The sequence below is a fragment of the Humulus lupulus genome, chromosome 3, assembly GCF_963169125.1.
Source record: "Humulus lupulus chromosome 3, drHumLupu1.1, whole genome shotgun sequence".
Taxonomy (NCBI): domain Eukaryota; kingdom Viridiplantae; phylum Streptophyta; class Magnoliopsida; order Rosales; family Cannabaceae; genus Humulus; species Humulus lupulus.
The window spans coordinates 3,469,141-3,495,792 of NC_084795.1; the positions used below are offsets into that span (position 1 = coordinate 3,469,141).

The window sequence follows — 26,652 nt, forward strand, 5'->3', positions numbered from 1 at the left end:
TCCATATTAAGATTGGACACCATGTTAGAGGTGTTTATTAAGACACTTAAATATTGCATAGAGTGAAAAAGAAAGAAAGATTGAGTGAGGAGGGACATTTATAATTAATAATAATGAGGAAAACAACTTAATATAAAGTCAAATTCTAGTTTGTTGGATTAATTAATCCTTGTGTTCTATGTTCTCTAGCTATATAACCAAAACGCATACAAAATTGAATTTCTATCTATATTTTTTTTTAAGCTGTGTATTTTTTACACATAAACTATGTTTAAGTTGCTTGCTCATGGTGATTGTTATGACTAACAAGTTTTTTTTTTCCTATTTAGGGGTCTCTTGGTCTGAGTGGAGAAATATTAGTTCAAGTGTATCAAACAATATTATACTACAAACCTACTTCATTTCTTCTCATGTTGGCATTATTGCCAACTATCAATAGTTTATTTCTCACGTGGTTTATGAGGATTCAGGAAACAAGTGAAGGCAATGAGAATAAGCTCCTTAATAATTTCTCCTTAATTGCTCTACTTCTTGTTGCTTATCTTATGGTCATTATAATATTAGAGCACATTCTTACATTGCGATTAATATTTCATGCATTTGCATTGGGTGTGCTAATCTTATTGCTTAGCTCCCCTATTTGCATTGCAATTAGAGCTTGGAAAGTGGAATCCCATAGAAATGGAACACAAGATTATGTTGAGTATCATAACTTGTCTAGCAGCTCTGGCCAAGAGATGGATACCGATCATAAGAGGACTTTGCAAGCTGGAGAAAACTTAAACCTATTTCAAGCAAGGCGCGTTGTGGACTTATGGATTTTGTTCCTTGCCATTGCATGCGGTATGGTATCAGGGCTGGCTACAATGAATAACATCAGTCAGATAGGAGGATCCCTTGGCTACAAAAGTTTTGAGACTAGTTCGTTTGTCTCTTTATCAGATTACTTTTGCATGTCAAGAGATGGGCCAGGCCATTGTTCATGGTGATCCCATTAGCAACCAAGAGTGTTGGACATATAATGATTGCTTCTGGTTTGCTTGGTGCTTTATACTTTGGTTCGATACTAGTTGGTGTTTGTTATGGCTCTCAATTCATTGATGCCCACAATTGCTAGGTCATGGGCACAAAAGCTATAGCCCTACATCTTAGGCTTCTATGTATAAGATATCATGCAAATCCGAGGAGTGTAGAGGGTGATACGGTCAAAATACTGAGGGATGTTCGAATATAAGGCAAAAACTTGTGAAAATTGCCAACAAAAAGAGGAAATATTTTTCAAATGTTGATTTAAGGCTCCGTTTCAACTCATTTAGATGCATTTACCCATGAGATCTCATGGGGAAAAATATCGAACGAGTTGAACACGAGTGTAATACATTTATGAGAAATTAGTGAAATCTCCAATTCCCCATAGGGGTACCCCTTTCAGAAATTTTCGATTTCTCTAATATGAATTGGAGCAATATTTTGAAAGGGAATACTAAGGAATATGCCAGAGTCATGGGCACAAAGGTACTAGACCTACGACTTAGGCTTCTATGTATAAAATATCATGCCAATCCGAGGAGTGTAGAGGGTGATACGGTCCAAATACTGATGGATGTACGAATATCAGGCGAAAACTTATGAAAATTGCCAACAAAAAGAGGAAATTTTTTTTTTCAAATGTTGGTATAAGGCTCCGTTTCAACTCAATTAGATGCATTTACCCATGAGATCTCATGGGGAAAAATATCGAACGAGTTGAACACGAGTGTAATACATTTATGAGAAATTAGTGAAATCTCCAATTCACCAAAGGCGTACACCTTTCAGAAATCTTTGATTTCTCTAATATGAATTGGAGCAATATTTTGAAATAGAATACTAAGGAATATGTGAGGGTCATGGGCACAAAAGTTATAGCCCTACATCTTAGTCTTCTATGTATAAGATATCATGCAAATCTGAGGAGGGTGGAGGGTGATACGGTCAAAATACTGAGGGATGTTCGAATATAAGGCAAAAACTTGTGAAAATTGCCAACAAAAAGCGGAAATTTTATTCAAATGTTGAATTAAGCCTCCGTTTCTACTCATTTATTTGAATTTACCCATGAGATCTCATGGGGAAAAATATCGAACGAGTTGAACACGAGTGTAATACATTTATGAGAAATTAGTGAAATCTCCAATTCACCAAAGGGGTACACCTTTCAGAAATCTTTGATTTCTCTAATATGAATTGGAGCAATATTTTGAAATAGAATACTAAGGAATATGCGAGGATCATGGGCACAAAAGTTTTATCCTTATGTCTTAGTCTTCTATGTATAAAATATCGTGCAAATCCGAGGTGTATAGAGGTTGATACAGTCAAAATACTGAGGAATGTACTTATATAAGGCAAAATCTTGTGAAAATTGCCAACAAAAAGAGGAATTTTTTTTTCAAATGTTGATTTAAGGCTCTGTTTCAACTCAATTAGATGCATTTACCCATGAGATCTCATGGGGAAAAATATCGAATGAGTTGAACATGAGTGTAATACATTTATAAGAAATTAGTGAAATCTCCAATTCACCAAAGGGGTTCCCCTTTCAGAAATCTTCGATTTCTCTACTATGAATTGGAGCAATATTTTGAAAGTGAATCATAAAGAATATGCGAGGGTCATGGGCACAAAAATTGTAGCCCTACGTCTTAGGCTTCTAAACATAAATTATCATGCAAATCCGAGGAGTGTAGAGGTTGATACACTCAAAATACTGATGGATGTACGAATATAAGGCTAATACTGGTGAAAATTGCCACCAAAAAGAGGAATTTTTTTTCAAATGTTTATTTAAGGCTCTGTTTCAACTCAATTAGATGCATTTACCCATGTAATCTAATGGGGAAAAATATAGAACGAGTTGAACACGAGTATAATACATTTTTGAGAAATTAGTGAAATCTCTAATTCACCAAAGGGGTACCCCTTTCAGAAATCTTCGATTTCTCTAATATGAATTGAAGCAATGTTTTGAAAGTGAATCATAAAGAATATGCGAGGGTCATGGGCACAAAATTTGTAGCCCAACGTCTTCGGCATCTATGTATAAAACATCGTGCAAGTCCGAGGAGTGTAGAGGGTGATACGGTCAAAATATTGATGTATGTACGAACATAAGGCTAAAACTGGTGAAAATTGCCAACAAAAAGAGGAAAAAAAATTTCAAATGTTGATTTAAGGTTCCATTTCAACTCCAATAGATGCATTTTCCAATGAGATCTCATGGGTAAAAATATCGAACGAGTTGAACATGAGTGTAATACATTTTTATGAGAAATTAGTGAAATCTCCAATTCACCAAAGGGTTACCCCTTTCAGAAATCTTCGATTTCTCTATTTTGAATTGGAGCGAAGTTTTGATAGTGAATACTAAGGAATATGCGAGGGTCATGGGCACAAAAGTTGTATCCCTACATCTTTGGCTTCTATGTATAAAATATCATGCTAATCCGAGGAGTGTAGAGGGTGATACGGTCAAAATATTGATGAATGTACGAACATAAGGCTAAAACTGGTGAAAATTGCCAACAAAAAGAGGAATTTTTTTTCAAATGTTGATTTAAGGCTCCGTTTCAACTCCAATAGATGCATTCTCCCATGAGATCTCTTGGGGAAAAATATCGAACGAGTTGAACATGAGTGTAATACATTTATGAGAAATTAGTGAAATCTCCAATTCACCAAAAAGGTACCCCTTTCAGAAATCTTCGATTTCTCTATTATGAATTGGAGTAATGTATTGAAAGGGAATACTAAGGAATATGCGAGGGTCATGGGCACAAAGGTTGTAGCCCAACGTCTTAGGCTTCTATGTATAAAATATCATGCAAATCCGAGGAGCGTAGAGGGTGATACGGTCAAAATACTGATGGATGTACGAATATAAGGCTAAAACTGGTGAAAATTGCCAACAAAAAGAGGAATTTTTTTTCAAATGTTGATTTAAGGCTACGTTTCAACTCAATTCGATGCATTTACCCATGAGATCTCATGGGGGAAAATATCGAACGAGTTGAACACGAGTGTAATACATTTATGAGAAATTAGTGAAATCTCCAATTCACCACAGGGGTACACCTTTCAGAAATCCTTGATTTCTCTAATATGAATTGGAGCAATATTTTGAAATAGAATACTAAGGAATATGCGAAGATCATGGGCACAAAAGTTGTATCCTTATGTCTTAGTCTTCTATGTATAAAATATCGTGCAAATCTGAGGTGTATAGAGGTTGATACAGTCAAAATACTGAGGAATGTACTTATATAAGGCAAAATCTTATGAAAATTTCCAACAAAAAGAGGAAATTTTTTTCAAATGTTGATTTAAGGCTCCGTTTCAACTCCAATAGATTAATTTACCCATGAGATCTCATGGGGAAAAATATCGAACGAGTTGAACAAGAGTGTAATACATTTGTGAGAAATTAGTGAAATCTCCAATTCACCAAAGGGGTACCCCTTTCTGAAATCTTTGATTTCTCTATTATGAATTGTAGCGATGTTTTGAAAGTGAATACTAAGGAATATGTGAGGGTCATGGGCACAAAAGTTATAGCCCTACATCTTAGGCTTCTATGTATAAGATATCATGCAAATCCGAGGAGGGTAGAGGGTGATACGGTCAAATACTGAGGGATGTTCGAATATAAGGCAAAAACTTGTGAAAATTGCCAACAAAAAGAGGAAATTTTTTTCAAATGTTGATTTAAGGCTCCGTTTCAACTCCAATAGATGCATTTACCCATGAGATCTCATGGGGAAAAATATCAAACGAGTTCAACACGTGTGTAATACATTTATGAGAAATTAGTGAAATCTCCAATTCACCAAAGGGGTACCCCTTTTAGAAATCTTCGATTTCTCCAATAAGAATTGTAGCGATGTTTTGTAAGTGAATACTAATGAATATGCGAGGGTCATGGGCACAAAAGTTTTAGCCCTACGTCTTCGGCTTCTATGTATGAAATATCGTGCAAATCCGAGGAGTGTAGAGGGTGATACGGTCAAAATACTGATGGATGTACGAACATAAGGCTAAAACTAGTGAAAATTGCCAACAAAAAGAGGAAATTTTTTTCAAATGTTGATTTAAGGCTCCGTTTCAACTCCAATAGATGCATTTTGCCATGAGATCTCATGGGGAAAAATATCAAACGAGTTGAACACGAGTGTAATACATTTGTGAGAAATTAGTGAAATCTCCAATTCACCAAAGGGGTACCCCTTTCAGAAATCTTCGATTTCTCCAATAAGAATTGGAGCAATATTTTGAAAGGGAATACTAAGGAATATGCGAGGGTCATGGGCACAAAGGTACTAGTCCTTGGACTTAGGCTTCTATGTATAAAATATCATGCCAATCCGAGGAGTGTAGAGGGTGATACGGTCAAAATACTGATGGATGTACGAATATAAGGCTAAAACTTGTGAAAATTGCCAACAAAAAGAGGAAATTTTTTTCAAATGCTGATTTAAAGCTCCGTTTCAACTCCAACAGATGCATTTTCCCATGAGATCTCATGGGGAAAAATATCAAACGAGTTGAACACGAGTGTAATACATTTATGAGAAATTAGTAAAATCTCCAATTCACCAAAGGGGTACCCCTTTCAGAAATCTTCGATTTCTCTATTATGAATTGGAGCGATATTTTGAAAGTGAATACTAAGGAATATGCGAGGGTCATGGGCACAAAAGTTGTATCCCTACGTCTTCTACTTCTATGTATAAAATATCATGCAAATCCGAGGAGGGTAGAGGGTGATACGGTCAAAATACTGAGGGATGTACTTATATAAGGCAAAAACTTGTGAAAATGGCCAACAAAAAGAGGAAATTTTTTTCAAATGTAGATTTAAGGCTCCGTTTCAACTCCAATAGATGCATTTACCCATGATATCTCGTGGGGAAAAATATCGAAAGAGTTGAACACGAGTGTAATACATTTATGAGAAATTAGTGAAATCTCCAATTCTCCAAAGGGGTACCCAATTCAGAAATCTTCGATTTCTCTATTATGAATTGGAGCAATGTTTTGAAAGTGAATACTAAGGAATAAGCGTGGTTCATGGGCACAAAAGTTGTAGCCCTACGTTTTAGGCTTCTATGTAAAAAATATAGTGCAAATCCGAGGAGGGTAAACGATGATACGGTCAAAATACTAAGGGAAGTACGAATATAAGGCAAAAACTTGTGAAAATTGCCAACAAAAAGAAGAAATTTTTTTCAAATGAAGATTTAAGGCTCCGTTTCAACTCCAATAGATGCATTTACCCATGAGATCTCATGGGGAAAAATATCGAACGATTCGAACATGAGTGTAATACATTTGTCAGAAATTAGAGAAATCTCCAATTCACCAAAGGGGTACCCCTTTCAGAAATCTTCGATTTTTCAATTATGAATTGGAGTGATGTTTTAAAAGTGAATACTAAGTAATATGCGAGGGTCATGGGCACAAAAGTTGTAGCCCTACCTCTTTGGCTTCTATGTATAAAATATCGTGCTATTCCGATGAGTGTAGAGAGTGATACGGTCAAAATACTGATGGATGTACGAACATAAGGCTAAAACTGGTGAAAATTGCCAACTAAAAGAGGAAATTTTTTTCAAATGTTGATTTAAGGCTCCATTTTAACTCCAATAGATGCATTTGCCCATGAGATCTCGTGGGGAAAAATATCAAAGGAGTTGAACACGAGTGTAATGCATTTATGAGAAATTAGTGAAATCTCCAATTCACCATAGGGGTACCCCTTTCAGAAATCTTTGATTTCTCTATTATGAATTGTAGCGATGTTTTGTAAGTGAATACTAATGAATATGCGAGGGTCATGGGCACAAAAGTTTTAGCCCTACGTCTTCGGCTTCTATGTATGAAATATCGTGCAAATCCGAGGAGTGTAGAGGGTGATACGGTCAAAATACTGATGGATGTACGAACATAAGGCTAAAACTAGTGAAAATTGCCAACAAAAAGAGGAAATTTTTTTCAAATGTTGATTTAAGGCTCCGTTTCAACTCCAATAGATGCATTTTCCCATGAGATCTCATGGGGAAAAATATCAAACGAGTTGAACACGAGTGTAATACATTTGTGAGAAATTAGTAAAATCTCCATTTCACCAAAGGGGTACCATTTTCAGAAATCTTCGATTTCTCTAATATGAAATGGAGCAATGTTTTGTAAATGAATACAAAGGAATATGCGAGGATCATGGGCACAAAAATTGTAGCCCTACGTCTTAGGCTTCTATGCATGAATTATCGTGCAAATCCGAGGTGTGTAGAGGTTGATACAGTCAAAATACTGAGGGATGTACTTATATCAGGCAAAAACTTGTGAAAATTGCCAACAAAAAGAGGAAATTTTTTTCAAATGTTGATTTAAGGCTCCGTTTCAACTCCAATAGATGCATTTACCCATGAGATCTCATGGGGAAAAATATCAAATGAGTTCAACACGTGTGTAATACATTTATGAGAAATTAGTGAAATCTCCAATTCACCAAAGGGGTACCCCTTTTAGAAATCTTCGATTTCTCCAATAAGAATTGGAGCAATATTTTGAAAGTGAATACTAAGGAATATGCGAGGGTCATGGGCACAAAGGTTCTAGTCCTGCGTCTTAGGCTTCTATGTATAAAATATCGTGCAAATCCGAGGTGTGTAGAGGTTGATACGGTCAAAATACTGAGGGATGTACGAATATAAGACAAAAACTTGTGAAAATGGCCAACAAAAAGCGGAAATTTTTTTCAAATGTTGATTTAAGGCTCTGTTTCAACTCCAATAGATGCATTTACCCATGAGATCTCATGGGGAAAAATATTGAAGGAGTTGAACACGAGTGTAATGCATTTATGAGAAATTAGTGAAATATCCAATTCACCATAGGGGTACCCCCTTTCAGAAATCTTTGATTTCTCTATTATGAATTGTAGCGATGTTTTGAAAGTGAATACTAATGAATATGCGAGGGTCATGGGCACAAAAGTTTTAGCCCCCTGTCTTCGACTTCTATGCATGAAATATCGGGCAAATCCAAGGAGTGTAGAGGGTGATACGGTCAAAATACTGATGGACGTACGAACATAAGGCTAAAACTAGTGAAAATTGCCAACAAAAAGAGGAAATTTTTTTCAAATGTTGATTTAAGGCTCCGTTTCAACTCCAATAGATGCATTTTCCCATGAGATCTCATGGGGAAAAATATCAAACGAGTTGAACACGAGTGTAATACATTTGTGAGAAATTAGTAAAATCTCCATTTCACCAAAGGGGTACCATTTTCAGAAATCTTCGATTTCTCTAATATGAAATGGAGCAATGTTTTGAAAATGAATACTAAGGAATATGTGAGGATCATGGGCACAAAAGTTGTAGCCCTACATCTTAGGCTTCTATGTATGAAATATCGTGCAAATCCGAGGTGTGTAGAGGTTGATACGGTCAAAATACTGAGGGATGTACTTATATCAGGCAAAAACTTGTGAAAATGGCCAACAAAAAGAGGAAATTTTTTTCAAATGTTGATTTAAGGCTCTGTTTCAATTCCAATAGATGCATTTGCCCATGAAATCTCATGGGGAAAAATATCGAACGAGTTGAACACAAGTGTAATACATTTATGAGAAATTAGTGAAATCTCCAACTCCCCAAAGGGGTACCCCTTTCAGAAATTTTTGATTTCTCTAATATGTATTGGAGCAATATTTTGAAAGGGAATACTAAGGAATATGCGAGGGTAATGGGCACAAAGGTACTAGTCCTTGGACTTAGGCTTCTATGTATAAAATATCATGCCAATCCGAGGACTGTAGAGGGTGATACGGTCAAAATACTAATGGATGTACGAATATAAGGCTAAAACTTGTGAAAATTGCCAACAAAAAGAGGAAATTTTTTACAAATGCTGATTTAAGGCTCCGTTTCAACTCCAACAGATGCATTTTCCCATGAGATCTCATGGGGAAAAATATCAACCGAGTTGAACACGAGTGTAATACATTTATGAGAAATTAGTAAAATCTCCAATTCACCAAAGGGGTACCCCTTTCAGAAATCTTCGATTTCTCTATTATGAATTGGAGCGATATTTTGAAAGTGAATACTAAGGAATATGCGAGGGTCATGGGCACAAAAATTTGTATCCCTACGTCTTCTACTTCTATGTATAAAATATCATGCAAATCCGAGGAGGGTAGAGGGTGATACGGTCAAAATACTGAGGGATGTACTTATATAAGGCAAAAACTTGTGAAAATGGCCAACAAAAAGAGGAAATTTTTTTCAAATGTAGATTTAAGGCTCCGTTTCAACTCCAATAGATGCATTTTCCCATGAGATCTCATGGGGAAAAATATCAAACGAGTTCAACACGTGTGTAATACATTTATGAGAAATTAGTGAAATCTCCAATTCACCAAAGGGGTACCATTTTCAGAAATCTTCGATTTCTCTAATATGAAATGGAGCAATGTTTTGAAAATGAATACAAAGGAATATGCGAGGATCATGGGCACAAAAATTGTAGCCCTACGTCTTAGGCTTCTATGTATGAATTATCGTGCAAATCTGAGGTGTGTAGAGGTTGATACAGTCAAAATACTGAGGGATGTACTTATATGAGGCAAAAACTTGTGAAAATTGCCAACAAAAAGAGGAAATTTTTTTCAAATGTTGATTTAAGGCTCCGTTTCAACTCCAATAGATGCATTTCCCCATGAGATCTCATGGGGAAAAATATCAAACGAGTTCAACACGTGTGTAATACATTTATGAGAAATTAGTGAAATCTCCAATTCACCAAAGGGGTACCCCTTTTAGAAATCTTCGATTTCTCCAATAAGAATTGGAGCAATATTTTGAAAGTGAATACTAAGGAATATGCGAGGGTCATGGGCACAAAGGTTCTAGTCCTACGTCTTAGGCTTCTATGTATAAAATATCGTGCAAATCCGAGGTGTGTAGAGGTTGATACGGTCAAAATACTGAGGGATGTACTTATATCAGGCAAAAACTTGTGAAAATTGCCAACAAAAAGAGGTAATTTTTTTCAAATGTTGATTTAAGGCTCCGTTTCTACTCCCATAGATGCATTTACCCATGAGATCTCATGGGGAAAAATATCGAACGAGTTCAACACGTGTGTAATACATTTATGAGAAATTAGTGAAATCTCCAATTCACCAAAGGGGTACCCCTTTCAGAAATCTTCGATTTCTCTATTATGAATTGGAGCGATGTTTTGAAAGTGAATACTAAGGAATCTGTGAGAGTCATGGGTTCTAAATATGTAGCCCTACGTCTTCGACTTCTATGTATAAAATATCGTGCAAATCTGAGGAGTGTAGAGGGTGATACGGTCAAAATACTGATGGATGTACGAACATTAGGCTAAAACTAGTGAAAATTGCCAACAAAAAGAGGAAATTTTTTTCAAATGTTGATTTAAAGCTCCATTTCAACTCCAATAGATGCATTTTCCCATGAGATCTCATGCGGAAAAATATCGAACGAGTTGAACACGAGTGTAATACATTTGTGAGAAATTAGTGAAATCTCCATTTCACCAAAGGGTTACCCCTTTCAGAAATCTTCGATTTCTCTAATATGAAATGGAGCAATGTTTTGAAACTGAATACTAATAAATATGCGAGGATCATGGGCACAAAAGTTGTAGCCCTATGTCTTAGGCTTCTATGTATGAAATATCGTGCTAATCCGAGGTGTGTAGAGGTTGATACAGTCAAAATACTGAGGGATGTACTTATATTAGGCAAAAACTTGTGAAAATAGCCAACAAAAAGAGGAAATTTTTTTCAAATGTTGATTTATGGCTCCGTTTCAACTCCAATAGATGCATTTACCCATGAGATCTCATGGGGAAAAATATCGAACGAGTTGAACACGAGTGTAATACATTTATGAGAAATTAGTGAAATCTCCAATTCCCCATAGGGGTACCCCTTTCAGAAATTTTCGATTTCTCTAATATGAATTGGAGCAATATTTTGAAAGGGAATACTAAGGAATATGCCAGGGTCATGGGCACAATGGTACTAGACCTACGACTTAGGCTTCTATGTATAAAATATCATGCCAATCCGAGGAGTGTAGAGGGTGATACGGTCCAAATACTGATGGATGTACGAATATCAGGCGAAAACTTATGAAAATTGCCAACAAAAAGAGGAAATTTTTTTCAAATGTTGATTTAACGCTCCGTTTCAACTCCAACAGATGCATTTTCCCATGAGATCTCATGGGGAAAAATATCAAACAAGTTGAACACGAGTGTAATACATTTATGAGAAATTAGTGAAATCTCCAATTCACCAAAGGGGTACCCCTTTCAGAAATCTTCGATTTCTCTAATATGAATTGGAGAAATGTTTTGAAAGTGAATACTAAGGAATATGCGAGGGTCATGGGCATAAAAGTTCTAGCCCTACATCTTAGGCCTCTATGTATATTATACGTGCAAATCCGAGGAGTGTAGAGGGTGATACAGTCAAAATACTGAGGGATGTACGAATATAAGGCAAAAACTTGTGAAAATTTCCAACAAAAACAGGAATTTTTTTTCAAATGTTGATTTAAGGCTCTGTTTCAACTCCAATAAATGCATTTGCCCATGAGATCTCATGGGGAAAAATATCGAAAGAGTTAAACACGAGTGTAATACATTTATGAGAAATTAGTGAAATCTCCAATTAACCGAAGGGGTACCCCTTTCACAATTCTTCGATTTCTCCAAAAAGAATTGGAGCGATGTTTTGAAAGTGAATATTAAGGAATATGCGAGGGTCATGGGCACAAAAGTTGTAGCCCTTCGTCTTAGGCTTCTATGTATAAAATATCGTGCAAATCTGAGGTGTGTAGAGGTTGATACGGTCAAAATACTGAGGGATGTACGAAGATAAGACAAAAACTTGTGAAAATTGCCAACTAAAAGAGGAAATTTTTTTCTAATGTTGATTTAAGGCTCTGTTTCAACTCCAATAGATGCATTTGCCCATGAAATCTCATGGGAAAAAATATCGAACGAGTTGAACACGAGTGTAATACATTTATGAGAAATTAGTGAAATCTCCAACTCCCCAAAGGGGTACCCCTTTCAAAAAATTTCGATTTCTCTAATATGTATTGGAGCAATATTTTGAAAGGGAATTCTAAGGAATATGCTAGGGTCATGGGCACAAAGGTACTAGTCCTTGGACTTAGGCTTCTATGTATAAAATATCATGCCAATCCGAGGAGTGTAGAGGGTGATACGGTCAAAATACTGATGGATGTACGAATATCAGGCTAAAACTTGTGAAAATTGCCAACAAAAAGAGGAAATTTTTTTCAAATGTTGATTTAAGGCTCCGTTTCAACTCCAACAGATGCATTTTCCCATGAGATCTCATGGGGAAAAATATCAAACGAGTTGAACACGAGTGTAATACATTTTTGAGAAATTAGTAAAATCTCCAATTAACCAAAGGGGTACCCCTTTCAGAAATCTTCGATTTCTTTATTATGAATTGGAGCGATATTTTGAAAGTGAATACTAAGGAATATGCTAGGGTCATGGGCACAAAAGTTGTATCCCTACGTCTTCGACTTCTATGTATAAAATATCATGCAAATCCGAGGAGGGTAGAGGGTGATACGGTCAAAATACTGAGGGATGTACTTATATAAGGCAAAAACTTGTGAAAATTGCCAACAAAAAGAGGAAATTTTTTTCAAATGTATATTTAAGGCTCCGTTTCAACTCCAATAGATGCATTTACCCATGAGTTCTCATGGGGAAAAATATCGAACGAGTTCAACACGAGTGTAATACATTTATGAGAAATTAGTGAAGTCTCCAATTCACCAAAGGGGTACCCCTTTCAGAAATCTTCGATTCCTCTATTATGAATTGGAGCGATGTTTTTAAAGTGAATACTAAGGAATATGCGAGGGTCATGGGCACAAAAGTTCTAGCCCTACGTCTTCCGCTTCTATGTATGAAATATCGTGCAAATCCGAGGAGTGTAGAGGTTGATACGGTCAAAATATTGAGGGATGTACTTATATAAGGCAAAAACTTGTGAAAATTGCCAACAAAAAGGGGAAATTTTTTTCAAATGTTGATTTAAGGCTCCGTTTCAACTCCAATAGATGCATTTTCCCATGAGATCTCATGGGGAAAAATATCAAACGAGTTGAACACGAGTGTAATACATTTATTAGAAATTAGTGAAATCTCCAATTTACCATAGGGGTACCCCTTTCAGAAAAATTTGATTTCTACAATATGAATTCAGTCATTATTTTGAGAGTGAATACAAGGAAATCTGCGAAGGTAATGAATATGAAAGTTGTAGCCCTATATCTTAGGCTTCTATGAAAAAACTTTCGTGAAAATTCGTGGGTTGTAGAGGTCGATACGACGTAAATACTGAGAGATGTACGAATATAAGGGAAAAACTTGGGAAAATTGCCTACGAAATTTGGAAAAAATTTCAAATGTGGGATTAAGGATCCGTTTCATCTCAAATAGAAGCATTTACCCTTGAGATGTCATGGTGGAAAATATCGAACGATTAGAACACGAGTGTAATACATTACAAAGAAATTAGTGAAATCTCCAATTTACCAAAGGGGTACCCCTTTCATAAAAATTCGATTTCTACAATATGAATTCAGGCATTATTTTGAGAGTTAATATGAGGAAATCTGCGATTATAATGAATATGAAATTTGTATCCCTATATCTTAGTCTTCTATGAAAAAACTTTGTTGTAAATTCGAGGGTTGTAGAGGTCGATACGACGAAAATACTAAGAGATGTACGAATATAAGGGAAAAACTTGCGAAAATTGCCTACGAAATTTGGAAAAAATTTCAAATGTGGGCTAAATGCTCCGTTTCAACTCAAATAGAAGCATTTACCCATGAGATGTCTTGGTGGAAAATATTGAAAGAGTAGAACACGAGTGTAATACATTACGGTGAAATTAGTGAAGTCTCCAATTTACCAAAGGGGTCCCCCTTTCACAAAAATTCGATTTCTATAATTTGAATTCAGGCATTATTTTGAAAGTGAATACGAGTAAATCTATGAAGGTAATGAATAGGAAAGTTGTAGCCCTATTTCTTAGGATTCTACGTATAAAATTTCGTGCAATTTCGAGGGTTGTAGAGGTCGATACGACGAAAATACTGAGAGATGTACGAATATAAGGGAAAATCTTGCGAAAATTGCCTACGAAATGTGGAAATTTTTTCAAATATGGGCTTAAAGCTCCGTTTCAACTCAAATAGAAGCATTTACCCATGAGATGTCATGGTGGAAAATATCGAACGAGTAGAACACGAGTGTAATACATTACGGAGAAATTAGTGAAATCTCCAATTTACCAAAGGGGTACCCCTTTCAGAAAAATTCGATTTCTACTATATGAATTCAGGCATTATTTTGAAAGTGAATACGAGGAAATCTACGATGGTATTGAAATGCAAAGTTATAGCGCTATATCTTTGCCTTCTATGTATAAAATTTCGTGCAATTTCGAGGTATGTAGAGGTTGATACGACCAAAATACTGAGTGATGTACAAATATAAGGAAAAAACATGTGAAAATTGCCTTCGGAATGTGGAAATTTTTTCAAATGTGGACTGAATATTACGTTTCAACTCAAATAGAAGCATTTGCCCATGAGATGTCATGATAGAAAATATCGAACGAGTAGAACACGAGTGTAATACTTTTCAGAGAAATTAGTGAATTCTCCAATTTACCAAAGGGGTACCCCTTTCAGAAAAATTTGATTTCTACAATATGAATTCATGCATTATTTTGAAAGTGAATACGAGGAAATCTGTGAAGGTATTGAATTGGAAAGGTGTACCGCTATATCATCGGCTTCTATGTATAAAATTTCGTGCAATTTCAAGGTGTGTAGAGGTCTATACGACCAAAATATTGAGTGATGTACAAATATAAGGAAAAAACTTGCGAAAATTGCCTTCGAAATGTGGAAAATTTTCAAATGTGGACTTAAGGCTCCGTTTAAACTCAAGTATAAGCATTTACCCATGAGTTGTCATGGTGGAAAATTCCGAACGATTTGAACACGAGTGTAATACTTTTCAGAGAAATTAGTGAAATCTCCAATTTACCAAAGGGGTACCCCTTTTAGAAATATTTGATTTCTACAATATGAATTCAGAACTTATTTTGAAAGTGAATACGAGGAAATCTGCGAAGGTAATGAATAGGAAAGTTGTAACCCTATTTCTTAGGATTCTACGTATAAAATTCCGTGCAATTTCGAGGAGTGTAGAGGTCGATACGACCAAAATAGTGAGAGATGTACAAATATATGGGAAAAACTTGCGAAAATTGCCTTCGAAATGTGGAAATTTTTTCAAATGTGGACTTAATGCTCTGTTTCTACTCAAATAGAAGCATTTACCCATGAGATGTCATGGTGGAAAATATCAAACGAGTAGAACACGGGTGTAATGCTTTTCGGAGAAATTAGTGAAATCTCCAATTAACCAAAGGGGTACCCCTTTCAGAAATATTTTATTTCTACAATATGAATTAAGGCATTATTTTGAAAGTGAATACAAGAAAATTGTGAATATAATGAATAGGAAAGTTGAAGCCCTATATCTTAGGCTTCTATGTATAAAATTTCGTGCAATTTCGAGGTGTGTAGAGGTCAATACGACCAAAATACTGAGAGATGTACAAATATAAGGGGAAAACTTGCGGAAATTGCCTTCGAAATGTAGAAATTTTTTCAAATGTGGATTGAAGGATACGTTTCAACTCAAATAGAAGAATTTACCCATGAGATGTCATGGTAGAAAATATCGAACGAGTAGAACACGAGTTTATAACATTACCAAGAAATTAGTGGAATCTCCCATTTGCCAAAGGGGTACCCCTCTAAGAAAAATTCGATTTCTACTAGATGAATTCAGGCATTATTTTGAAAGTGAATACGAGGAAATCTACGAAGTTATTGAATTGGAAAGTTGTAGCCCTATATCTTAGGCTTCTATGTATAAAATTTCGCGTAATTTCGAAGTGTGTAGAGGTCGATACGACGAAAATACTGAGAGATGTACGAATATAAGGGAAAAAATTGCGAAAATTTCCTACGAAATGTGGAAATTTTTTCAAATGTGGGCTTAAGGCTCCGTTTCAACTCAAATAGAAGCATTTACCCTTGACATGTCATGGTGGAAAATATTGAACGAGTAGAACATGAGTGTAATACATTACAGAGAAATTAGTGAAATCTCCAATTTACCAAAGGGGTACCCCTTTCAGAAAAATTCGATTTCTACTATATGAATTCATGCATCATTTTGAAAGTGAATACGAGGAAATCTGCGATGGTATTTAATTGGAAAGTTGTAGCGCTATATCTTTGCCTTCTATGTATAAAATGTCGTGCAATTTGTAGGTGTGTAGAGGTCGATACGACCAAAATTCTGAGAGATTTACAAATATATGGGAAAAACTTGCGAAAATTGCCTTCGAAATGTGGAAATTTTTTCAAATGTGGACTTAAGGCTCTGTTTCAACTCAAATAGAAGCATTTGCCCATGAGATGACATGGTGGAAAATATCGAATGAGTAGAAGACGAGTGTAATACATTACCGAGAAATTAGTGAAATCTCCAAATTACCAAAGGGGTACCCCTTTCAGAAAAATTTGATTTCTACAATATGAATTCAGGCATTATTTTGAAAGTGAAATTGAGGAAATCTGTGAAGGTAATGAATAGAAAGGTTGTAGCCCTATATCTTAGGCTTCTATGTATACAATTTTGTGCTATTTCGAGGTGTGTAGAGGTCGATACAACCAAAATTCTGAGTGATGTACAAATATAAGGGAAACACTTGCGCAAATTGCCTTCGAAATGTGGAAATATTTTCAAATGTGGACTTAAGGCTCCATTTCAACTCAAATAGAAGCATTTACCCATGAGATGTCGTGGTGGAGAATCTCGAACGAGTAGAACATGAGTGTAATACATTTCGGAGAAATTAGTAAAATCACCAATTTACCGAAGGGGTACCCCTTTTAGAAAAAAAATTAGATTTCTACAATATGAATTCAAGCATTATTTAGAAAATGAATACGAGGAAATCTTCGAAGGTAATGAATTTGAAAGTTGTAGCCCTATATCTTAGGCTTCTATGTATAAAATGTCGTGCAATTTCGATGTGTGTAGAGGTCGATATGACCAAAATTTTGAGAGATGTACAAAAATAAGTGAAAAACTTGCGGAAATTGCCCTCGAAATGTAGAAATTTTTTCAAATGTGGACTTAAGGATACGTTTCAACTCAAATAGATGCATTTACCCATGAGATGTCATGGTAGAAAATATCGAACAAGTAGAACACGAGTGTATTACATTACCGAGAAATTAGTGAAATCTCCACTTTACCAAAGGGGTACCCCTTTCAGAAAAATTCGATTTCTACTATATGAATTCAGGCATTATTTTGAAAGTGAATACGAGGAAATCTACAAAGTTATTGAATTGGAAAGTTGTAGCCCTATATCTTAGGCTTCTATGTATAAAATTTCGCGTAATTTCGAAGTGTGTAGAGGTTGATACGACGAAAATACTGAGAGATGTACGAATATAAGGGAAAAACTTGCGAAAATTGCCTACGAAATGTGGAATTTTTTTCAAATGTGGGCTTAAGGCTCCGTTTCAACTCAAATAGAAGCATTTACCCATGAGATGTCATGGTGGAAAATATCTAACGAGTAGAACACGAGTGTAATACATTACGGAGAAATTAGTGAAATCTCCAATTTACCAAAGGGGTACCCCTTTTAGAAAAATTAGATTTCTACAATATGAATTCAAGCATTATTTTGAAAGTGAATACGAGGAAATCTTCGAAGGTAATGAATATGAAAGTTGTAGCCCTATATCTTAGGCTTCTATGTATAAAATATCGTTCAATTTCGATGTGTGTTGAGGTCGATACGACCAAAATTATGAGGGATGTACAAATATAAGAAAAAAACTTGCGAAAATTATCTTCGAAATGTAGAAATTTTTTCAAATGTAGACTTAAGGATACGTTTCAACTCAAATAACATGGAAGAATGCTTATTACGCAAGCTTTCCACTTACGCAAGTTGACAATGTCAAATAACATTGTTAAAGAATTACATTTTTAACATTTCGAATTTTTTAAAAAATAACATTATTCCAAGTGGACAATATGGAATTAAGGCTCCGTTTCAAATGTGGAATTAAGGCTTTCCAATTTTTTAACATTTTTTAAGAGACTATACCACTTGCGTATCTTACTTGCAGCTACTGGCCCTTACCAAATTCAGCCATTGATGGACACCTTTTTTATTCGTCCATTTTGGGAGTGTTGTCTTCCAAAGTGATGTTTGTGAGCAATAAGATTGGATGAGTGCGCATGAGATACAATTACAATATCCAAGAGAAGGGATAATCATAAAAGGAATACGAGTTACTATAAATTTGAAAATATGTCGGCGGGTTAGTCTTAATTTTAATCAATATTTAATCAATAAAATTGATAATTAAATTAATGAAACATTCATTATTAACTGTAATTTACTCTTTTCCCAATTTACATTTTGAACTAAAGGACAAGTATATACATATCAGCTCATCAATCTACCTTAAGCCGAAGTAGTGCTTCAACCTTATCTTCAGTTGGTCAAAAAAAATTAGTCAACAATGTAGTGCGGCACTAGCTGTCTTCTTTCCCATAATTGCTATAGCTTGTCTCCTTTATAGCAACTCTAATAGTGGTTACCACAAAAGTGGTTTAACATGTTGAAATAATCCTAAAATATAATTTTTTATTTTCTCTTTCATTCACATTATTTTTGGCAATTTTTTTCATAAAAATGTTTCAATGCGAAGCTACTCCAAAAATTGTCAATTATAACTCCATATATTATTATTTAATATATTATTTTGTAAAAAATATTTTATTTATATATATAATTAATAAAAAAAAAAAGTACCGTTGCCACTGAAAACAACGATACCTTAATTTTGTTCAAACTATAAAATGGTGTGTTGTCAAAAAATGATCAACAGCCACCTTGACGATAACGTCCGTTGGTGATGCTCTTATGGGCCCAATACAAACCCTATAAACCCAAACATTTTAATCATCAAATTCAAATTTCTCACTCAATATAATGCAGATCCAGAACTTATTAATTCTAATCTTCCTCCTCACTTATCTCCACTACTATCCTTGTCACTCCGAGCTCTGCCATCCCGAAGATAAGAGAGTCCTTCTCCAAATCAAACAAGCCTTCAACAACCCACGTGTCTTCTCCAGATGGGACCCAAAAACCGACTGCTGCGTTGACTGGACAGACACCCTCAAATGCGATGAAACGACACACCGTATCACCTCCTTCATGCTCCTCTCGGGGGACCTCTCGGGACCGATTCCCTCCCAATTCGGAGACCTACCGTACCTCGATGTCTTGTGGCTTCACAAGCAACCCAATCTCACCGGACCTATCCCACGAGCCCTATCCAAGCTCACCAAGCTCAGGTTCCTTGTCGTTAGCTGGGCCAATCTCTCGGGACGGGTCCCGGACTTTCTTAGCGAGATGAAAAATCTCGAACACATACAACTCTCTTTCAACAATCTCACTGGACCGATCCCGGGATCGCTCTCGCAGCTACCAAAACTCACAGGGCTTAGCCTGGACCGAAACAAACTAACAGGAACAATACCAGACTCGTTTGGAGAATTCCAAGGCAAGAGCTTTTACCTTGTGCTGTCCCACAATCAACTTTCCGGTACAATACCAGTCTCGTTGGGGAATATGCTGGAATTCAACCACGTGGACCTGTCTCGGAACAATCTCGAAGGTGATGCGTCTGTTTTCTTCGGTTTGAACAAGAAGACGTTGCAGTACGTGGACTTTTCAAGGAATTTATTGGAGTTCGACCTGTCCAACGTTGAGTTTCCGGAGAACTTGTTTTGGTTAGATCTTAACCATAATAAGATAAGAGGGAGTCTTCCGGTTGGGTTGACCTCACTCAAGTATTTTCAGTTTATGAATGTGAGTTACAACAGGTTGTGTGGACAAATTCCCGTTGGTGGACGGCTAAAGAGCTTCGACAACACGTCGTATTTGCATAACCCTTGCTTGTGTGGTACTCCGCTTGAAATTTGTTAGAAGCTATAGAAGCACATATTTTGGGGATGTAGCTCAGATGGTAGAGCGCTCGCTTAGCTTTCATAAACGATATAAAATTTCACCGTGTTACTTGGTGCATGAATTCAAATACAAGGTTTTACGATACAATAAAATCGAGTTCCCCCATCATCATCAGTCATCAATATAAACTCATCGCCTCGAGTGCTATAATATGCCACCTATGTTATAATATTTTATCTAGGATGACATTAGTCAGTGTCACTAAATAACTATATATTTATATGCATGGTATTATTATGATCAGATCATAATGAGATGAACATAACATTCTAACATGCTCGAAGCCCATGGATACTTAGGCTTCTATGTATAAAATTTCGTGCAATTTCGAGCTGTGTAGAGGGTGATACGACCAAAATACTGAGAGATGTACAAATATAAGGGAAAAACTTGCGAAAATTGCCATCGAAAAGCATAAATTGTTTGCAAATTTTGACTTTAAGCTCCGTTTCAACTCCAATAGAAGTATATAACCATGAGATGTCATGGGAAAAAATATAAAACAAGTAAAACACGAGTGTAATACATTACGGATCGAAATTAGTGAAATCTACAATTTACCAAAGAAGTACCCCTTTCAGAAAAATTTGATTTCTATAATATGAATTCGAGCAATATTTTGAAAGTGAATACTAAAGAATCTGCAAGGGTAATGGGCACAAAAGTTGTAACCATATATCAAACTTGAGATGATTGCCACAATTAATCCAAGTATTCATGATAATTACTGTGTCGGCTAAGAAGACCTGTTCACTAACTAAAGGATGAAAAATTGGAGAAGTGCTAATTAAGGAGCCCAAGTAAGTCAACCTTTGTTTTACGTGGCTACAACATGATATAACTGGTATTATGTTTGTTAGTTATTAAGATGTATGCATGTGCTTATACTTTGCTAGAGAATGTTTATTTAGAGATCGTTGTCCTTGGAGATGTTTATGCTTAATATACGGTGTGGTTAAAGTCCGCTTATTATCGCAATTCAAGTTCTGCATCATATCGCGGTTACAGTTCCGCTTATTATACCTGTTCAAGTCCGTGTAAATATTTCTGATTCAAATCCAAAATATTGTGGTTGGTTTTCCGCTTATTGTATATCTTATCAGTTCAAGCCCGTGTATAATTAACCAAAATTTAGCATATTCGATAACCTAGGAGTCTCGATATCAAAATTTATTTTATGGTTCATGATATATGTTGATACATAATTATGGAGTCACTCACATGGTTTAGCATATCCTTTTTGAACCCATTCAAAACTACATACATATATATAGCTATTAACTCAAAATATAAATATATATTAAAAGTGATATCGTTTTTGTTGATCAATGCTTATCCACTATGATTAAAGAAAAAATAATAAATAAACTTATATATCACTCTTAATTATTAGTAGAAGATATAATAAGTTGATGATCTCGGCGGTTTAGTAGTTTGAGGAGTAGTCCTTGTAGGGCGGTGTCTGCTGCAAGAACATCATCATCATCAGTACGCATGAGGTCCTCGGCAACTTCAGCTGGAGTGAGCTGCACCTCCTTTATGGCCTCTTCGATTTGCCCAAACAGTTTGTGGTGTCGAATGTGGAGATAGTTATAAGCAAGTGCCTTGAATGTAGAGGGAGTGCAGTAAGACATGTGGATGTGCATGTCCATGCGGCCTGGTCTCAACAATGCAGGGTCAAGTCTCTCCTTGTGGTTCGTTGTGAACACTATTATCCTCTCATTCGCACAACTAGACCACAACCCATCGATGAAGTTCAGTAATCCTGATAGAGTCAGCTGTAAAACAACAACAAAAATATATAATTAATAATGTATATATATATGATCAAATCGTACTACGTATTACTGAGATCGTGACTATATATATATATATATATATGGGTAATTCTTCTGTAAGGTTTCACTCTAGTGGCGCTCTCAATTTTCTCGACTCATGAACAGATAATGTATATATAATCAAAGGTACTACGTATTACTAAGATCGTATATATATATATAGGGTAATTCTTCTGTAAGGTTTCACTTTAGGTCTTACTAGTGGGGCTCTCGATGTTCTCGACCGTGAACATTTTTTCAGAAAATTCCGAATAGTTTTTAGAGTATCTCCAAATTTTTAAAAAATTAGGTTCAAACAAATTACTTGGCCAAGAACTTAGTATTCAGAAAGCTAGAGCATACACGGTCGACAAAAAAAATTATGCCCAAAAACTAAACTATTCACGAGTTGAAAATCCCAACAGCCACAGCAGGACTTAAAGTGAAGATCAATTCCCCTACTATATATCTATAATGAAAACTATTCACGGGTCAATCGGTAGGCTTAGAAGCAGTCATAAGAGAATTCCCCCTACTATATATATACATACCTGACTATTATCATTCTTTTGATTATTATAAATATATAATCAATAACTACGTACTGAGATCGTGACTATATATATATATATATACATATATATGTACCTGACTATTATCATTCTTTTGATTATTATTCTTGGCCAAGGAGCGTGCGTCAGATGATGACGATCGTGGGTCTAGGACATTAGTGGTACTACAGTCAATGTCCTCAACAACCAGTATGGATCTGTTGGTTGTGGACAGCAAGAGGTTCCTAAGATTGGAATCTCTACGGAGATTCGAAAGTTGCAAGTCATATATATCAAACTTGAGATGATTAGCAATGGCCGCAATCAAGCTTGATTTTCCAGTACCAGGAGGGCCGTAGAGCAAGTAGCCGCGCTTCCAAGCCTTGCCCACTTTCCTATAAAACTGCTTTCGATTCAGGAACCTATCCAAATCACGTATGAGTTCCTCCTTAACTCCCTCATCCATGGCCATTGTGTCGAACGTGGATGGATGGTCAAAAGCAATGGAACTCCATGGATTCCCATCTGAGTAATGGTAGTCACCTAATTTAGAGAAAAGCTGCACTACTAAACTTCATTGATGGCTTTAGCTTTATCTATTACGTAGGGAAGGTAACCTTTCACCACCTTCTCCATAAACTTCTTTTTGAAACTCAGCTTGAACGATCGATTCTTCTCAACTGGCCTAGCCACTGCACTTACCGACCCATCTCTTCGATTATTACTATTCGTACTTCTCGTTGTGATGATGAACTCCCACATAACCACAATTCCATCGAACACATCGGTGATCCTTTCGCCATTTTCCATGCTAATAGATATAATGTCGTTTTCATTATTATTATTATTCTTTAAGTTGGTATTCTGAAAAACCTTGAGGTTTTGACACGAGGAGGGTGTGATTTTTGTGCTCAAGAAAGTCTCCGACGCCTTGAATATTTCATTATGCAAAAAATCATCGAATTCATCGATGGTCAGGATCATCTCTGTCCACTGAGTATAAAACACTACTCTCTCCAACAGCCGCAATATTCTGTCCATGGGTATAATGGGCTCGATTATACGGCGTATCTCGTAGAAAATTGTTTGAATTATCACTGCTGTCGCAGTAATAGTCGTCAATGCAGACCATACGGCCCCGGTTGAGGGAATCATTATCATCCAAAGCCCTATTTGATTATTTTTTCAGTCCAACTTAAGGGTATAATTTATAGGTAAAATCCAAGTTTAAATATTCATAGTTTCCCTAAGATTCGGTTTCATCCTATTAGATATTAGATGATGATGATGTGACTGCTTAGATTTTTTTTTTTTAATTTGAATTTGAATTTAAATGATTGAATTTAAATTTTTTTGTAGTTGATCGTATATTTGTAAATTTCCCAAGAATTAAAAAGGTCGTTAGGCTCAAAGTTGTGCATGAGGTCCCAAGGCTGGGCCCTTTTCTTGGGCCTCAGACTGTATAGAAGTGGGCTGGGTACTAGGCTTCTTGCTCAACGGGCGAGCTTGATCAAGCGAGCACGGCCCTTGGTAGGCCCTGGGCCTTGCTTCTATTTTTTTTGTTCTTTTCATTTCTGTCACTTTTCTCTTTGATTTTTGCCACTTTCTTTCTCTTTTCTCAGCTTTATTTTCCTCTTGTAAATGCTTCAAAAATGCAAATTATTTCCTGCTAAACAAGATAAAATATTTATTTTTGTTATTGGAGTCTCTGAACACTCCAATTGTAAATAGTTGCTCATATTTCACCAATAATCTCCGCATGAACAAGATCCAGCTTCGAATGAGTGGAACCGACTTCTATCTCTCACCACTATCTTCAGTCCATAAACCTTAGAAATAAGCTTCATCACCACATGACAGTCTCTACAGATACGCAAATTCTTTACAATTCGTAAAACCTTTCCTTGTCCTAATCTCGCCATCCCAAAAGCTACAGCCAGTTTCTCACTATGCATGTTCACTGAATCTTCTTTTTCCTCGTCTTCTATATCATGTAGAACACTCCCAATTTCAGGCACATATCCACCTTCAACTTTAAGTCTCAACATTATTTCCCTCAACTTCTCATAAGCTTCTTTCACAACCTCGTTTTGTTTCTGACCTGCAACAAAACTGTAAACTAGCTTCTCAACTTCAATCGTGCTCCTTCCAGGAGCTTTTCTTATTTTCTGCTCACTCGCAGATCTTCTTACCGAAGCAACATCTTCCCATTTCCCAGCAATGGCATATGTATTTGACAAAAGAACATGGTCCCCAGAATTGTTAGGATCCAATCTCGAAAGTCTTTTCTCTATTTCTTCTGCCAGTTTGACATTGCCATGAAGGCTGCAAGCCCCTAAAAGCGTCCGCCAGATGATGGCATTCGGCGAAACTGGCATTTCACAAGCAAACTCATAGGCCTTCTCCAGTTTCCCAGCTCGCCCATAAAGATCAACCATACAACCGTAATGTTCAATGGTAGGTTCTATATTGATATCTCTCATCTTTGAGAAATATCTCTGTCCTTCTTCAATTAAACCAGCATGACTGCAAGCATATAAAATTGAAATGAAAGTGACCCCATCCGGCTTAATTCCATGATTTTCCATCTTATGGAAAAGCTGTATAGCTCTTGCACCATAACCATGCATTGCAAGCGATGTTATCATTGAAGTCCAAGAAACAATACTCTTCCTCTCAGACATTCTTTCAAAGACTAATTGAGTCATACGTACATCCCCACACTTGGAGTAAGCATCAAGAAGCGCATTATTCACTGAAACTATCCATACGAACCCAGCCTTCTCAATGAAACCATGAAGGATTTTGGCAAATTCAAATGCCCCAGCTTGTGCAGATGCAGATAGTACCCCAGTCAAACTAGCTTCATTTGGCTTCAATCCCAGCTGATGAAGCTCTCTAAAAAGTCCAAAAGCTTCATCAAAACAACCATTTTGAGCAAACCCAACAATCATAGTACTCCAAGAAACGTCATCCTTTAAGGACATCCCTAAAAACGTCCTCCTAGCTAGCTCAAGCTCCCCTGCTTTCACATGCCCAGCGAGCATAATATCCCACGAAGTCAAATTCCGAATAGGCATCCGTTCAAACAACTCTTGCCCACTCTTGACATCCCCGCATCTAAAACAAGCAGTAAGAATGGCATTCCAAGCAACCACATTTGGTTGAAACATTTCGTCGAACACTTTGCGGGCAAAGTTCAAAGACCCGCATTCTGCATACAAACTTACAAGAGTCGTCCCAACAAAGAGATGGGTATCAAGTCCACGAAGGAGAGCTTGACAATGGAGTTCCATCCCAAATCTAAAACACCTTAAATTAGCCGCTGCCTTAAGAAGAAACGCAAAAGTGAAGCTATCTATGGGAGATATCGATTTCAGACGCATTTCCATAAACGCATGCACAGCATTATCTGGTGAATCGGATTCGGCGAGTCCTCGAATAAGTGTATTGTACATGAAAGCATCAGGGCGTGGAGAGTAAGAAAGGAGACGGCGGCCATAGTCGAGAGCGTCGGAGATGGTGAGGACGCAGTGGAGGAGGAGTTTTCCGGCGAGTAATGGATGGTTTTCGAGGCCATTTTTGCACATGAATGCTTGGAGCTGCTTTGTAGTTTGGAGGGTCTTGCATTTCGTCAACAGAGAAAGGCATAAGTTTTCGATATTATTATTCATAGTTGGTTTTCATGGTTGTTTTTGTGCTAAGAAAATGCAATGCAATGCAATGTAATGAGAATCACTCAACCACAAAAACATGACATGAAATCTCTGCTTGAATCATTGTTATAAAGTAATTTATTTGAACAATATTGCACTCTAAATTATTTTAAAAAAAATTTAAATTTATAAAATATTCTAAATAATTATAAAATAAATAGTTATAAAATAATTAAAACTAAAAATACTTGAACCAAAAACTAAACTTGAAAAAAAGCTGTATACTGGTGCACTTATTCTTGGGGTGTACTTGAGAACTATCCTAT

The 26,652-nt window shown here is 36.2% G+C and overlaps 2 protein-coding genes and 1 pseudogene across 2 annotated transcripts; 1 reads left to right on the top strand and 2 right to left on the bottom strand.

Annotated features, from left to right (window-relative positions):
- The first annotated feature begins 19,258 nt into the window (after window positions 1–19,258).
- LOC133821722 (polygalacturonase inhibitor-like) lies at window positions 19,259–20,413 on the top strand. Its single transcript, XM_062253872.1, has one exon. It carries the CDS (start codon window positions 19,259–19,261, stop codon window positions 20,258–20,260), a length of 1,002 nt encoding a protein of 333 aa, XP_062109856.1. The 3' UTR covers window positions 20,261–20,413.
- Window positions 20,414–21,531: 1,118 nt separating this feature from the next.
- Window positions 21,532–24,178, bottom strand: LOC133821778 (AAA-ATPase At3g50940-like; annotated as a pseudogene).
- A 115-nt stretch (window positions 24,179–24,293) lies between these two features.
- Window positions 24,294–26,612, bottom strand: LOC133821777 (pentatricopeptide repeat-containing protein At1g74630-like). Its single transcript, XM_062253920.1, has one exon. It carries the CDS (start codon window positions 26,342–26,344, stop codon window positions 24,413–24,415), a length of 1,932 nt encoding a protein of 643 aa, XP_062109904.1. The 5' UTR covers window positions 26,345–26,612; the 3' UTR covers window positions 24,294–24,412.
- Between the last annotated feature and the right edge of the window lie 40 nt (window positions 26,613–26,652).